Raw genomic sequence first — 17587 nt, forward strand, 5'->3', positions numbered from 1 at the left:
TTCAAGGTCCACTAAAGATATAATTCAGAAAAAATGGCATATAACCAATAAATATACCAAATGAAAAATAAATATCAAAAAGTTATCCAAATTATATCTAAGATAAAAGATCAACAAATGATCACACAAAGTTCAACAAATGAACTAAGTGAATAGATTGAGCATGTAAAGAAATGAATTTCATTCATGCTCAAAAGCTTATCTCAATCAAGTATATTGAGAAAGATATAAGCATTGAGATAGCAAACTTCTATACACTTCAAAAAGGAAAGTTTCCTTCAAAAAACTAATTTTCCTAACATAGGAGTTAAATGAAATCTTTCATAAAGAAAGAAATCACTTAGAAGCAAAAATTAAACAAAAAATGATCAACAAGGATTACCACTTGTATTACTACCGATTGTAAGAAAGCAATGGTATATGTAGATATCACAAGTATGTAATTACAATAAGACACAGTGTATCCTATACATTCTAGTTATATAACACATACTAGTTAGTAAGGAAAGCTAGATGCTCTATGAATAAATTCATAGCACACTTAGCAAGCAATCAAGACATGCTAGGATATGAAATAAGGTCTACACATGCTAGGATAAGTATAAACTCTAAACAAGTATAGATACAACATCTACACATGCAAAGAGTTAGGAACTTCCAGTATCTGAAACTTCCAAGCTAAACTTGGATATTTCAAATTCTGTAAATTCTAGAAAACTGTGTAGAATAATAAATCTATTACAAAGATAAAGACTATGAATTTAAAGATATTGTGATAGAATGTTACCTTCATATAATATCATTAGATAGATAATAAATATAATTCCACATAATTTGCCTCTTTAATCAATTAGATAAATCTTCAAATAATTTAGCCAAGTCTCTGACGCCCTCCATTTCACTAAGAGACTAAACACAAATTTCACTTGAAGAAAGAATAGTCTCCTAGCACAAAACATAGGATGATCTCCTCCTAAATATATACATCTAAGTACTTGAACTACCTGTAATATGCACTTAGTTTATTCAAGAATCTAGAGGAGTTTACCCTATATTTTGAGTTAAGACATAAAAGAAATTTATAAAGGAAATACTTGTGCCAAGAATGAACTTGTGAAGGAACTCACAAAATTTTTATGTAATATAGGGTTGAAATAATTTTAGAAATTATTCCATGGCTTATTAAGAATATTAGTGAATTGTTTCAGATTTTATGGAACTATTTTGAAGCCTTATAAATTAGAGCAAGTTAGAAAAGGTTGTAAATTTTAAGAATTTCAATTTGAATTTGGCTCAGACTTTTTAGGCCAAACCAATTAAAATTAGTGGCATATGAATTATAGTATCTCACAAAAATCATCCTAAGATTTTTGGAGGTTGGCAAGGTCTCCCATTGGATCAGAGAAAGGAAGGAGACATTTTAGGGGTGTCAGACACTGTTCACATGGGCAAAACAGCTCTGAAACCACTAGTATGAAAACTATTTTTTGGACAACCGGGTGCCTTTCCATAGGAGACTTGAATGACAAACCTTCTAAGCAGGTCCCTGTGGTTTTGAGCCATCCGTGGAAATAAATTTCCATAAACGGCTGCTTACGACAACCGTCTGCGCAAATGAGTTGATTATTATAAATGGTTATTTATGTGAACAGTCTGTGTAAAATATCATTTTTAGAGGCGGCTCCTTATGTGATCTGACTCTGAAAATTGGATGATTACTAGGCGGCCTAAATAAGAAGGTGCTTGTGTAAAAGGGTATTTTCAGAGGCGGATCCTTATATGAACTGACTCAGGTAATGTGGATGATTTCTAAATTTAGTTCCTTATGTGAACCGTCTCTGGTGATAGGTTGCAAAAATTCATAATATTTTCATACGAAGTAGGATGAGAATAAACTTTATATGAAAATTATAGCCATCGACGAGATCTACAACTTTGTAGTTGAAAACTTTTTTATTTAAAGTCATTATCAGATGGTGAAATATCAAATCTCATCAATAGTTTGAGCCATATTCAAATGGGTGTACAGAACCTTAAACCTTGGGAGGGACAGACTGAGAATGATCATACATAAGCCTTAAAGAGAAAGCACTCTTGAGATAGGTTTTGCTCCCACTAGTAAAGATAAAAGTGGAAATAACTCCTTTTCCATCATCAGTTTTGATTTTCTTAGAGTCCTCTCACTAAGATTAGACTCATATACATATTTTGTTTTATCATTATTTGGACATCTGATGATGACTTCAAATGAAAAAAAATTTCAACTACAAAATTATGGATCTCCTCAAGGGCTACAATTTTCACCAGTTTATCCTCATCTAACTTCGTATGAAAAAATTATAAATTTTTGCAACTCATTTCCAGAGGCGGTTCTTTATATGAGCTGTCTCTGGTAATGGGTTGCAAAAACCGCCTCTTGAAATGGGTTGTAAAAATTCATAACTTTTTCATACTAAGTTGCATGAGGACAGACTTTATATGAAAATTGTAGCCCCGATGAGATCTACAACTCTGTAAGTATTTTTTTTTCATTTGAAGTCATTTATATGTCCAAATAATTGTTTAAAGTTTCAAACAGAAGAGATAAAAAAGATTGCTTATACTACTAGTATCACTAGTACTTATGTGGTGGAATGGTAAGTACGTATCGCCTGTGCTGAGAGGTCCCAGGTTCGAGTGCCACGAATTGCACGCACGCGAAAAATCGTGTGACTTGTGATTTGCGATGGCACAGACGCAGGGTTTCTCGGGTGCATTTTTTTTGGTTTTTTAAGAAAAAATATCAATTCTGAAAATTTATTACTAGAGGTGGTCCGGCTTAAGGAATCGCCTGTGAAAATATATTATCATATACTATTCCTTAATTAAATTGTATGTGGTAATAAGTTTCCAGAGACAATTTCTTAAGTGGACCATCTCTGTTAATAGGTTTTTTACAGGCTGTCTCTTTTGCACCTATAGAAATTTAGACGATTTTAGATAGTTCAAGAGTTATTTAGATGATTTAATAGGTAAGAAAGTGAAGTAGACGAACCTCAATATCAATAGATAGGGATGAAGTAGACTTATTTCTATAATCAAAGAGGCAAAAGTATTGCATCCTAATCAAAGACATGTTAAAGGACCATGATGGTTTCAAGGTTAGATTTTTCCCCCTTATCACTAATAGGTGATGTTGCTGTTGACAACGAAATATATGTGGTAATTTTATTGATCTTTAAGTTCTGTATCTTCATATTTATTAAAAATTGTGTAAGTATGTATGTGTAATGGTGTGAGTATGTACAGTATATATGCACTACTCCTTGTATTTACAACTCTGTCCTTTGTCTTCTTTCTTGCGCAAAAGGTCAGAACCCAACAAACGAGACGGAAAAAAGGAAATAATAAAAAAAAACAAAGGAAGGAGCCCGCGACCGCGAGATGGCGATGGCGAGCTTGGCGAGGAGGCGCGCGGCGGATGCGTTGCTCCTGCGGCGGCCGCAGGCGGCGGCGTGGGCGTCGGCGCTGAGGGGGTACGCAGCGTCGGGGGAGGAGAGCGACGTGGTGGTGATCGGCGGTGGGCCCGGCGGGTACGTGGCGGCGATCAAGGCGGCGCAGATGGGGCTCAAGACCACCTGCATCGAGAAGCGGGGCACACTGGGCGGCACCTGCCTCAACGTCGGCTGCATCCCGTCCAAGGTACTGCCGTCTCCTCCCCTCCCCTTCTCCGTACCGCGATCTGGGTGTATGGACGCGTTCGTGTTGCTAGGCTCGGAGCTCGTAGATCCGCGCGTTCTTGTGCGGCGATTTGGGCGCTGGGGTTTGCGTTTGTAGGCTGTTGCGTTGATTTCGTCGGTCCTAGTAGGGAGGCGTTTTAACGGCTCATTTGAATCCCATGCTTGGTTCTTAATGATTAGTTTGATTGAGAGATATTTAGGTGTCGGATTGTTCTTTTGTCGTAGCTGCTGGCTTGCTGCGATTTGCTTTCGGGACCCTGCCGATGAGGTTACCAGCTCCAGGTGCGGGTGATTATAGAATTGATTGTGGCTGTGTTGGTGAGACTGTGAGAGTGTAATTTTGGTGACTTTCTCCTTCAATCTGGTTGTGGGGTGATGCGTCATTTGGATCTTAATTGTAACATTAGCCATGTCATGTGAATATGTGATTGAGGATGATGCCCATGAGTGGTAAATGTGTTAGAAGTAGGTTTGAGTTCTTGTCTGTGGATCAGAATTCTAGTAACTTAAGAGCAAAGGGGAAAGTTGTGGAGCCTTTTGACCTCTCAAATTCAATTATTGTGTGACAACTCCAGGTGTCTGCTAGTATATGTTGCTGACAATAACATGAGGTGTAAATATCAAATAGAACTCGATGAGCATAGCATGTCAATTGTTTTTTATGTACTAGCCTATTATGACTTGTAAGTAATCTGAGTTGGGTTATTTCATAATTTTTTCTACAATTATACTGCTAATCTACTTCTTAAGTTCACATCCTTCCTCATTGTAAAATGCTCAATTTCCTTTCTGGGTGGTTATCATTAAGCATGTAGTTGGAAGGTTTGTCAATAGCTCTTTGTTTGTTTAGGTGTTAGGCTTCACGTTGCTGATTGGAGTCCAGGAGCGAGGCAATTAGGCTGGTTTCAACTGACATGATCCGATAGAGAACTTGGAGTTTATTCTTTTCTTTTTTGTGCATTCTAATGAATCTAGAGGGATATTTAGCCTCAATATTTGGTTTGAAGTGCTATTATATTTATCCAATACAATGTCACACATTTGGAACTCCCTTCTAGTTATGGGGTGGAAAAAATGTCAACTGCAATTCGCAATTTCCTAGAGTAGAAGCTAGATGCCAAATTCAAGCACTTTGAGAGCTTCAGCTTTGTGGTTTTCGTTTCTCATCTGTTGTGGTACTTCGTTGCTCTTCTAGCTTCTCAATGATGGGAGTAAGAGTATTTTCGTTCACATAGGGCTGCCAGATCTTGTTTTCACTCCTGATACTGATAGTATTCAACTAAAATCATATATTGTGTACTTCCATGAACTGTACCATGCTCACCCTTGTGAAGTTAGTATTAGTGACTCAGCTTTCTAATCTTTTTGCTGATTCTATACATCTCTTGGTGTGTTTTCTGTTTTTTTTTTTCTTCCATATTTGAACTCACATGTGAAAATTTTCATGTAAAACCTTATGAAGCCAGATAAATATTCTGAGATTTGGTTGCTCAAACACATGCTGCTGGAACCTTTGCTCAGTTACCAGTTTAATGACTTGGTTATTATGTTTGAACTAGCATATCTAAAAACCTGCAAATGTAAAATTATAAGTGCATATTTTGGCTGGTTCTAGCATTTTAATCTGATTTATCTGGGTTTCTTCTTGGCTGTTATGTGAGCAATGCCTGCTTGTTTTCTTTTCATAATCATGGTTTCAGTAACATACTTCGTTGCAACCTATATAGTATTTTCCCTGAGTACCTCATTGTGTCCAGAAGAATAAAATCACAAGTGCTTAAGTAGCAATGCTGACACTCAAGTTTTTCAAAATTACAGGCTCTTCTTCATTCGTCACACATGTACCATGAGGCAAAGAATTCTTTTGCACACCATGGTGTGAAGTTTTCCAATCTTGAAATGGATCTGCCTGCCATGATGGCGCAGAAAGACAAGGCTGTCGCTGGTCTTACAAAAGGTATTGAAGGCCTGTTCAAGAAGAACAAAGTTGACTACGTGAAAGGATTTGGGAAGTTGGTCTCCCCTTCAGAGGTATCTGTGGACCTGATTGATGGCGGGAGTGCTACTGTGAAAGGAAAGAACATTATTATCGCTACTGGCTCAGATGTAAAATCTCTCCCTGGAGTTACAATAGATGAGAAAAAGATTGTATCATCTACTGGTGCTCTTGCCCTTACAGAAACACCAAAGAAACTGGTTGTTATTGGAGCTGGATATATAGGTTTAGAGATGGGTTCTGTCTGGAACAGGCTAGGGTCTGATGTCACTGTTGTGGAATTTGCTCCTGATATTGTCCCATCAATGGATGGAGAAATTAGGAAGCAGTTCCAACGAATGTTGGAGAAGCAAAAAATGAAGTTCATGCTCAAGACAAAGGTAGTTGGGGTTGACACTTCTGGGAGTGGTGTCAAGTTAACTGTGGAGCCTGCAGCTGGTGGAGAGCAAAGTGTGCTGGATGCTGATATTGTCCTCGTATCTGCTGGCAGAACCCCATACACTGCTGGTCTTGGGTTGGACACCATTGGTGTTGAGACAGACAAGGGTGGAAGGATCCTTGTCGATAAGCGCTTTATGACAAATGTTAAGGGGGTCTATGCGATTGGTGATGCGATACCTGGACCCATGCTTGCACACAAAGCTGAAGAAGATGGGGTTGCATGCGTTGAGTTCATCGCGGGGAAGGAAGGCCATGTAGACTATGACACTGTACCTGGTGTGGTGTACACGCACCCTGAGGTGGCCTCTGTTGGCAAGACAGAGGAACAGGTGAAGGCATCAGGAGTGGCCTACCAGGTTGGGAAGTTCCCCTTGATCGCAAACAGTCGCGCAAAAGCGATTGATGACGCTGAAGGGTTGGTGAAGGTAGTGGCTGAGAAGGAGACTGACAGAATCCTCGGCGTACACATCATGGCCCCCAATGCTGGTGAAATCATCCATGAGGCCGTGCTTGCACTTCAGTATGGAGCGTCAAGTGAAGACATTGCCCGCACATGTCACGCACATCCGACGGTGAGCGAGGCCCTGAAGGAGGCTTGCATGCAGACTTACCAGAAGGCTATCCACATCTGATTCCAGATATTATTCTATTGCCTGCTCAAAACACTTCCCAAGATTTTGAAATAATTTTAGATCGGCACGGTCTTGAAAACATCTAGTTTTTATCGCTTTTTTCCTTGGCGAAACTGTGAATGGGCTCCTTTGCCGCAGAATATAGTGTACGCTGTTAAATTCTCTACCCATTCTTCCTGCTGCATTTGCCCCCACTCCCTAATAATGTGTCAAAACTGCAGTTTTCTTCTTTGCTGCTTCTGCACCAGATCGATTCGTAGAAACCTGGTGTGGGTCTGTACACCTTAGACTAGAGTTTCATTTCTGTTGATACCTGGGAGGAGAACACCATGATGGTATCCCCTTTTGCACTGGATTTGTGCCTTCCATCCACTGCACTATTTGATTTTAGTGTCTTGTGTGAATGGATTATGGATGTTCTTTTTAATAATGGCATTAATTTCCTACCCTTGTGATTGTGGTCATAGAGCAGCACCCGAGAAAATTCCTTATTTGCCATCGGAAAATAAGCTGCTTCTCTATTTGCCATCATTCAAAATGAACTTCTTTATTTTTCACTGATTTTAATTTTTCATTCTTCTCATTACTGTCATTCATTTTATCCTAAAAAAAACACATTTGTTATTTGATCTATAACAAAGATACATTTGCCATTTGCCCTTAGGAAGGAAGTATTCACTACAGTTCTGTTAACTTATTATTTTCATATCCATTTTTCTACAATAGGAAACACAACAAATAAGCACATTAAAATTATCTGTACAATTTTTTTCACAACTATAAAAATTAATTATGGTTTTTGCCATGTCTAATTATAGTCACAAATGTAATCATGAGGTTCTCCTGCTAATGATCAGCAAATAACATGACTTTAGAAGTTCATATCTCCTAATCTATTCATTAAAATTCAACGTTTAAAAATCCTATGAAAGTATAAAGAAATTGTCTATAACTTTATAGTACATCACATTCTAATATTCGACCTCTAAAGAATCATAAACTTCAATTAGCTATCGGTGATTGCATCCGAGACTATTGTTCTCCTCTCTAAAGGTAAATATGTTTTTTCTATAGATCAAATGGAGTGAGGAAAAAATAAAATTAGAAACAGTGGTAAATATGAAAGTTTATTTTATAAGATAATAAATAAGAAACTACCTTACCTTTTAATGGCAAATAAGAATTTTTCTCTAATAGTTCGTACGGTTCAGAATCAGCTAATGCTGATCTCTGATTGTTCATCAGGGAAGTCCTTCCATTCCTTCGTGATATGTTTGCTGGTGTCTGAAACTCTGAATGAAACGTTGCCCCTGGTAAAAAAGGAAACGCTTTATTATGTTTTTGATACTTGCTGCAAACTACACGAAGATAAGAGGAGACACCAGCTTGAAAGCGTGAAAGCAAGCTTGACGCAACATTGCCCAACGTGGATTTAGAGTAACTCTAACAGCACATTTATAATACAACATCCATCTCCATATCCTCGTATGGATTGCTATCTATAAGATTTTATCTCTATATTACTTCATCACTCTAATAACATATCCATATTTTACCATCTATATTCTCTCTCATATTTTTTTAATAGTGTTATATAACTAGCAATATATTCGTGGACTCACATGTCATTCTCTCTTTTTCTCTCGCCCGCTCCTTCTCATCCTCACCAGAGCAACAGTTTCGGGCGGATTCGACGGTGACGGCAGCTTGGATGAAATTGACAACGCACCGAGGATGACACAGCTGCTGAGGGTGGATCCGAAGTCGCTTTCCATTTGAGCAGCACACCGTCGATGCTGAGCTCGCCGGTGGGTAGCTCGATGCGGAGGCGTTGCAACTCCTTGAAGGAGCGGAGGACCTCGGAGGGGGAGTTGTGGGAGACGTCCGCGGCGGGCGCATGTAGGGAGGCGAGTTGTGGTGCGGAGCGTCCGGAGACGATCACCGCGGCAGGAGAGAGGATCTAGCCGAGCGCCTGGATGCGCTGGCGATGCCGCCGAGCAGGAGCCATGCGATGTGCGCCCCTGCGCGAGGGGCACCGCTGCAGTAGCCCCTGGTGCCTTTTGCTGCTGCAGGGAGCCGACGTGTGGTGGCAGGTCGTCAGGGATGACGCAGTTGACGTGAAAGAAGACGGAGTCGACAAGCGAGACGAGCGCGTGAAAGCGGCGCGAGAGAAGGATGGCGTGCGGGGAGAGGGACGCTAGATGTGGCATGCGAGGAGGAGGGGATGGCGTGTGAGCTAAAATGGCGTGGAGGATAGAGGTTTTGTTGGAGATTGATTTTTTCTCGTTTTAGCTATCGAGTGGGATGAATGCTGGGAGTTGCTCTTATACGGCATCAGCAAAACAAAAGTTGTGCTCGCTGCTGCACATGTACTCGACCTTTCTACCTCCTAGAACAAGGCAACACCTAGGAAATTGGGTGATTCTACAGATGACTTTGCTTTGTAGCTATTTGATACAAAATTGAATTGATTTTTTTTACTGGGTTATTTGTAAATTCTAATATGCCACATCATATGTGGAGAAAACCTTTTGAGAAATCAAAGTGAAATGTGCTTTGGTTTAACTATGATGAGTGATTGATATTGATATTTATTTGATTCGATGATCTTCAGCTTTGCAGGAGCTTTGATGTGATTTGAATTGATTTGAGATTTTATTTGAGCATATTGATTATGAACTAACTTGAATTAGAGTTAGGGATATGTGTTTACTTGTCTTATGGTGTGCAGGTGATAGATGCAATTTGGTGATCGACGGTGGGATTATCAGGGTCAAGCGGAGTGCTCGGTGCTGGACGATCAGGGAGGCTAGGGGGAGTCAAGGGTGATCATAGCTAAACACGTGAAGGTCAAGCAAAGTATGAAAGATGGATAGAGACGATATGTTGATAACGTCAAACAAAGGGGATACTAGTGCAAGTAACAAGGTGGTCCGAGGGATCGAGAGCTGGAGAGACTTGCTGGCGGTCATGATCGTAGGACGGAGTACACGCGTCGATATCAAAACGCTTGCTTAAGGTGTAAGCAAGTGAAGAGTTACGCTTTGAGAAGTGTGCTAGGATTTCGTGATTTGATCTCAAAATTATGGAAGGACTAGAGGAGTACGTGACACCATCGTGAAGCTTGTATTGAGGTGAAGCTAAGTCGTGAAGACGCGCGCGGTTGTTTGATGAATTGAGAAGAAAATAGACTAAAATATCCTCAGTGATATGTATGAGTGTACTATAAGATATGTGTATTTTAGGAAAAAAGCTAGAAAACTTAGAGATCAAGTTTACTAAGCTTATAAATAGATGTGTAGGGCTATGGGAGGAGATGAACCAGCTATTTTGAGTCCCTTGTGCCATCCGTATGAGAGCCTTGTGCTAAGATTTTAGGGGAGAGGAAGAGTAGTGTTTAGCCTATATATTAGATGAGAGCATTGTGAGAAAAAATCTTTATAATCTGTCTAAAATAAGGCTGTTCTCTACTGTAATAAAGTTTATTTTTATTTATGTTATTATGCTCATCTACTTCTAGTTTCCCTCTATTGGTTCCCTTGCAAGTTTGCAAGTTTTTTGGTTTTCGGATTTAATTTTTGTTTTGATTTTTGGGTTAAAATTTCAACACTTGTGAGGTCATTCTTCTAGTTGCTAGAGACATAAAATTCACATACACACGCTTATGTGATGGAGTCTTGAATTATCTTGCCTGTAGATAATTAATTTGGAGAGTTTTGTTGATTGGTGTTTATTTTTTTTCTTTACAAGTTATGATCTTTTAAGAGCTAAGACACGTAGACTGATCTTAAATAGAACCTATATTTCATATATCATCCGTGAAGTTTTGTTGTCTAGATTTTCTCTTGTTAAAACTTCTTTGTATTTTTACTTCTGCTTGAGTTTTAAAATATATTGAGTGATTCAAATATGAAAAGACTATCGATTTTATAATAAATTTATTAAGCTATCTATTCACCTCTCTAATTATCAATCTTGTTCCTACAGCTTTAAGCAAAAAGCAACAACCAAAAATGAATCCACGGAGCTGCTTTAAGCAAAAAGCAACAACAACAAATGAATCCACGGAGCTTTCCCAATCACGTTCCAAACAAGAGCAAAGTGTACAAAACAACCTCCAAATGCAGGAACAACTATTATATACTTGTTTATAGTTCAAACCATGACATAATTTATTGAGGTCAATGAAAACAGCTACCTTCAAGTGCAGGAATAGCATAGCTTAGCGATATGGAAGAAATGCATGGACGTGATAAATGCTTATGCAAACACAGAGAATCGTAAAAACACATAAAAATGTTAAAATGGTGCTTGGATGGATGACGGCAAAACAAGAATATTTTAATTATGATAATCTAAATGAATAGAACCTATATTTGCTTTTGTAACCAGTGTGTTGAATTTTTATTTTTAGTCAGTCTCTACTGCACCTTTGAAATTAGACATAGTAAGCAGGGGCGGAGCTATGTGAGGATCACGAGGGGCCATAGCCTATCCTCAAAATTACAAATCCTTGGAGAAACTATTGAGCATTTTACTTAATTAGCTAGTTAGTTAAACATGGAAACGGTCACCCCTTCATAATGCAATTCATCATCTTTTAAATACTGGCTCCTTCTTAATCTATAGTCACGCTCCGCCACTAATACTAAACTAAAGAACCCTCCGATGAATGTTTAACAAAATTTCTCAATTTTATCCCCTCCCAAATGGATCTAGACTTTTGCTATATAGTGAACATTAACTAGGTTGGCAAATAGCTAAATAATAGTCACTTGCCAATTATAGTTGAAAAGATAGATTTGGGTTTAGAATTATAGTTAGGGTTATGATTTAAGAACAGGAGGTTATCGATCCGAAACCTTAGAGAAAGAGAGGGGTAGTGGCGACATTAGTGATTATGAAAACGAATGAGGGTAGTGGGCATGATGTCGGAGAATAGGGTGTTGAAGCAGTGTAGATGTTACAGAGGGTATGGATGGATGAAGCGACTGATAGTGGCACGATGGATAACCATACTATTAGTGGCTATCCTAGGATGTGGCTTGCTAAATAAGGGAACCTGCCTTTTCTGCTCTAAAATTGAAAGTATTCATTATTTGTTTTTTATTGCTTGGTAGCTTATTAAATTTGGTTTTGGGTTACTGTGTGATTTAACATTCCAATGATTAATAATTTTGAATTTATAGGACGCTGGTGGATTAGTAATAACAGGCATACTGAACTAAATATAGTAACTTCAGCTGTTTGTTGGACTTATGAAAATATCATAATAATATGTGTTTTCAGGGGCAAGCCTGGTGTGGAATGAATACAGTATGGAGCAAGATTCTAGGGACATTGAAGAACTGGCGAGGTTTGTGCCTGGAGTCAAGGCTGACGAAGGTGGATCGCTGTTTGACGTTGGTTATGAAGATGGCGCAGGAAGTCCCGAAGCTCGGATGGTAGTTGACTACAACTGAAAATATTGGTTCCGCTGACAAATCAAAGTCAGATGAGGGTGATTAGAACCTTTTTGTCACGGCATTAGTAGGGAACTTTGGGTAGCAATTTTCATATTTCTAACTCTTATATTATTTTGGGTAGTATAGGCAGCTGAGTTCGCTGATGCTTCCTTTTGAAGCTTTTGGAAATGATGATAATGGTTCGGTTTCATGTCAATGGAACAAGAGAAAAAACTCCTTTTATACTAAAAAAGTTGAGACAATAGTGGAGACACGTAAAATTTATCATGGTGAACAAGAAAATGGTGAGGAGTGAAATCTAGTAGGTTGTAAAAAACTTCTGATAGCAATTTCATGTGATTAATATGAATAGTTTTCAACACATCGATGATTAAAAGATGGTTCGCTGACACTATTTCTAATATGTTTTATGTTTGCGTGCGATAGTTACTAACTTGGCCCTTTCATAACAGAAGATCCCGATTCATATAGGAATTGGACTATTTTATGTAAAATTTCTACGTTCTAAACAGCTTATTGGCCTTAATTACAAGCCCCAAATCACATCTCAATCCAGAATCCAGAGAACTAAAATACAATCAGCTTATAAGCATCGGTCACAAACCTCTTCTCCTTCATCCTTTTTCTTCTCTTGTTCTCCAGCTATCCACAGCACTCTCTCTCCTCTCTCCCTCTTTCTGACCCCGAAAAGAGGGGAAGAAGCAGCGATGGAGATGGCCATCGACACGCCATCGCTCGCGTCGCCGGCGCCATCGGTGGCGGCAGGGCGGCAGACGCGCGCGGCGGAGTCGGTGCGGCTGGAGCACCAGCTGGTGCGCGTGCCCCTGGAGGCCCTCCGGTCCACCGTCCGCTCCAATCACCGCCTCGCCGAGAAGGAGATCGCCGCCGTCCTCTCATCCGCCTCCTCCACACCCGTTGGGAGCAGCGCCGCCGCCGTCGACCACCTCACTTCCCTCGTCTCGCGCCTCCACGGCCTCAAGCGCAAGGCACTGCCCCTATCCCTCCCGGATCCACTCCCCCTACCTATCTCGCCGAATCATACATGGCTTGGGGAAGAACTTAACCTTTTGATTCATCAGTTCTTGTTTCTGGATTCTACTCAAGGAAAAATCGTGTCTTGTTGATGTTTACTTAGTGATGTATTGGTTCTTGATGCCTTCCAGATGGAGGAGGGCGCGCGGGCGGAGGAGCTGCAGGTGCAGAGGTGCCGGGCGCGGCTGAACCGGCTGTCGACCGTGAGCGCCTGCGACGACGTCGAGTGGGAGGACATGCGGCTGAAGCGGATCCTAGTCGATTACATGCTGCGGATGTCGTACTACGATACTGCCGCCAAACTTGCCGAGACTTCCGGTATTCAGGTATAACAATGGCTGGCACTTGGCAGGAAGAGCATCCCAAGAAGTGATTTGATTAACTCATGTAGTCTTGTAGTTTGTTCCCCCTGACTCGTTTGCCCAATAGGTTTATGGGTGATTTAGAAATGATGCCTATGCGTACTATGGCTAGTGGTTGTAAAGTACAGTGCAGGTACAGACATTAGTGATTCAGTGAGCATAACCTGACAGTAAGAAAGAACTTTTGGTTTGTGTCAATGTGCGATTTTGGCTTGAGAATGTCAACCTAGAAATTTGGGAGCAGGAGGATGTTAGCTTTCGAAGAACCGAAATCTAGTTTTGCACCAGCAAATAGGCAGAGACTATCAATGTTGCTGACATATTGTTTTGAACTGACCTTCAACAAGGTATACACTTAGAGCGTGCCACATTGATACCGAATTGATCTATCTTGATTGTTGAAGTAAGTATCTTGCAAAGAAGATATATCTTTTAAAAAGCCTGTATAAAATTTCTGAAATTTTGAATCCAATGATATGAATTTCCGATTCACCTCATGTTTGGGTCACAACTCTTACAAGAAGGTTCTTGCCTCCACAATATCTTGATTATTGATTGTCTGTGTGGTTCAGTTCCAGTTGACCTTTCATCTGCTATCATATCATGTATGGATCCCTCCTGCCAAACAAAGTAGATTGCATTAGTAGCTGTCTAGCTGATCTCACCATAGGCTTGTATGGCCTCCCTTATTGAATTTCAATGGGATTCTATTGTGTTTATTTATGCTGTTCTGTAACATTTTGGTGTCTAGTTTTCTCCTGTTTTTATTTGGTTAAGAGTTTATTTCCTTCAATGTCTGTGAAATGTAAAGGCATAAGTTATTTCTATTTCTTTGGCACTTATATTGTGATATCCAGCTATATGTAATTGTTATGGGCTTGGCGACCCAGTTCGGGCAGCGGCCAAGGTTGCCATCGCCACCCTAGGGTGGCAACCCTAGTGCCACTGCCGCCAGCCGCACGGCCAGGAGGGCCCACCAACTTGGTTGGCAAGTTACCTCTTAATTAGGAAGACTCCGGACTCTAGTAGATTAGGAAGTTATCTTTTAAAGAATAGAATTATATCTCTTGTTTAAGGTAGGAAGGGTTCACCCACAATAGATGGGATCTGTACCGAGTCCCCGGTTAGAAATATAAGGCCAGGGGTTCCTCAATTATCAAGTAATAATTAAAGAGGTTTATCCTCTCAGCTTTCAGCTCTCTGGTCTCCCTCTCTCCCTCACCCGTGTGCACAGCTGCCACCGGCCACCTTCCTGGTGCCGTCGGCCTCCCTCCTCTCTTGACCAGCCTGCCCTAGGGCGCCAACGCCTAGTTTCCCTGAACCAAAGCCATACCATAATTATGTAGCAGCAGTCTAATATGCTGACATGTGTTTTTGATATTATTGATTCAGTATCTAAATGAGAGCGGTTATCCTTCAAATCATGCATGGAACCAAAACTGATTAGTACCCACTGCTTTATTATGGAGCCAGATCTTATTTTCCTGGATACTCTTTTGAACCTAACCTAACTTGTCAACTGTTAATAATTTGATATGCAGGACCTCGTTGATATTGATGTCTTCCTAGATGCAAAAAGAGTAATTGATTCTCTTCAGAATAAGGAAATTGCTCCTGCTTTAGCTTGGTGTGCAGAAAACAAGTCTCGGTTAAAGAAATCAAAGGTTGTTTGACTTTTTGCAGCTTTATCATTTGTTTCTTCCATCAGCATAACAGTGAGCTGCGGCAATGAATCTGAGCATATGATAGAACACTAGTGATGTGGTGAATGCTGCGATTTCATTAATTTTTTACCAGTAATAGTTCTGATAATTCATTAAAGGGAAATTTGTCTACATGACACTAAAAGAATGTGGCTTTGTCTATAGGACACCCATATGTTCGATATTGGCTGCAGCCTGCAGGACAATGTGAAAATGTGGTTTTTGTCTCTAGGACACTGCAGCCATTAAAATAATATTATCCGGTTGAGGGGGGGGGGGGGGAGAGAAGGTTAGAGAAAAGATGGTTTTGCCCTTCCTCGATTCTTCTTTTCTCGAACGCTGGTTGGCCATGGTGGCTACCATCGGCAACAGCGTGCTTGAGATCCTGGCCGTGGAGAGCTACACCAACCACTCCAACCGGCATTTGAGAGAAGAACTGAGGAAGGGCAAAATTATTTTTTCTCTAACCTTCTCTCTCCTCCCTCAGCCAGATAATATTATTTTAATGGCTGCGGTGTCCTGGAGACAACCATGTTTTCGTAGTGTCTAGCAGCCAATATCGAACATAAGGGTGTCCTGCAGGCAAAGCCACATTCTTTTAGTGTCCTGTAGACAAATTTGCCTTCATTAAACATGTTAATTTACTTGTTGAAATTCTTCATCTTTATAAATCTTTCATTGCTTCACGATGGATAAATTGATTTCAACATTTGCAATGATATATGGCTTCACGATGAGTGATGTTTCCTGTTACCATTTTCCAAAGAACATGTTTTTTCTAGTTTATTAGTAGCATATATCTTCTCTATGACTTTATTTCAATGCTTTCTTTTGTTCTATTGCTTTAGTGACTTCTGTTATGTGACCTGCAGAGTAAGCTCGAGTTTTTATTGAGGCTTCAAGAGTTTGTGGAACTTGTCAAGGCTAAAAATTTCATACAGGCTATAGCGTATGCTCGAAAATACCTTGCTCCCTGGGGAGCTACGCACATGAAAGAATTGCAGCGTGTTACAGCAACATTGGTTTTTAGAAGCAGTACGAACTGTGCTACTTACAAGGTAGCAGCATTTTCTGTGTTCTCTCAGTTATGGTATGTCACTGCATCATGAATCTGATAACAGCTGGATTTAGAGGAATCCTGGTTTAATATAGCATCCTTGGTTCTAGTCAATAGTTGTCTTGTGCTGGGATCAACGAAACAGTCTAATCCTAGCTAGATCTTGTTTCCTGCCTTAAGCATGGACTGTGAAAAATTTATACATGCCAGGAGTCTTCTGGTCACTCCTAGTGGATCACTAGTGGTTCATTATGAATCTAGGATTGGCTTTTTGCTGCAGTACAAATATTTCCTACTTGATGCCTTGCGTTTTACTCGCAGATCTTGTTTGATCAAAATCGGTGGGACCATCTTGTGGATCAGTTTAAGCAAGAGTTCTGCAAATTGTACGGCATGACATCAGAGCCGTTGCTGAACATATACCTTCAAGCAGGCTTGACAGCGCTCAAGACTCCGTATCCTTCACATGATCAGTGCTTATTTTGTTTTTCAGTTTTTACCATTTCAGTAGAAATTGCTATTATCGTGAACTTGTGATTACAGTATCTTGTATTTTGTCCTTGACCATCCAAAGGTTCTGCTCTGAGGGTAACTGCCCCAAAGAAGACCCCTTGTCGCTGGACGGCTTCAGAAAACTAGCTGAGCCTCTTCCGTTCTCCAAGCAGCACCACTCAAAGCTCGTATGCTACATCACCAAGGAGCTCATGGACACCGAAAACCCGCCACGGGTTCTGCCAAATGGCTATGTGTATAGCGAGAAGGTAAGAAACTCAGCTGAGCTGTTGTTGCTAATGCGTCAGTTCAAACCATCTTAGTGCTTGTGTTATACCTGTCACAGGCTCTTGAAGAGATGTCCAAGAAAAATGATGGCAATATCACATGCCCCAGGACAGGAGACGTTTGCAAATTCGAAGATTGCGTCAGGGCTTTCATCTCGTAATTGTGAGACTCTGATTTGTGTGTCTTGGAGTCTGAATGTACATAGAATGATCAGCTGCGTCATGTTAAGTTAGATTGAGTTAATCCTGCAAAGCAAAACTGGTTGGAATGCTTCTTCTCCCTCTTGATTGCCGCGTCTTTGAAGCTACCGTTTCTCATGGTCAAGTGCCTGCCAAAGTGGAGTAATACTCATTGCCATGCACATTATAAGTTTAAACAAATTTAGTTGCAAATTTACCCA

At 40.2% G+C, this 17587-nt stretch overlaps 2 protein-coding genes across 2 annotated transcripts; both read left to right on the top strand.

Moving 5' to 3' along the window:
* Window positions 1–3324: 3324 nt before the first annotated feature.
* LOC133928500 (leghemoglobin reductase-like) lies at window positions 3325–7234 on the top strand. The gene is made up of 2 exons (XM_062374848.1): window positions 3325–3681; window positions 5538–7234. The coding sequence occupies exons 1-2, from the start codon at window positions 3424–3426 to the stop codon at window positions 6786–6788; spliced, it is 1509 nt and encodes a 502-aa protein (XP_062230832.1). The 5' UTR covers window positions 3325–3423; the 3' UTR covers window positions 6789–7234.
* Window positions 7235–12857: 5623 nt separating this feature from the next.
* LOC133928501 (protein MAEA homolog) lies at window positions 12858–17587 on the top strand. Its single transcript, XM_062374849.1, has 7 exons — window positions 12858–13239; window positions 13417–13611; window positions 15189–15311; window positions 16223–16408; window positions 16729–16862; window positions 16982–17168; window positions 17246–17587. The coding sequence occupies exons 1-7, from the start codon at window positions 12961–12963 to the stop codon at window positions 17345–17347; spliced, it is 1206 nt and encodes a 401-aa protein (XP_062230833.1). The 5' UTR covers window positions 12858–12960; the 3' UTR covers window positions 17348–17587.

The sequence above is a fragment of the Phragmites australis genome, chromosome 9 (assembly GCF_958298935.1).
Source record: "Phragmites australis chromosome 9, lpPhrAust1.1, whole genome shotgun sequence".
Classification (NCBI taxonomy): domain Eukaryota; kingdom Viridiplantae; phylum Streptophyta; class Magnoliopsida; order Poales; family Poaceae; genus Phragmites; species Phragmites australis.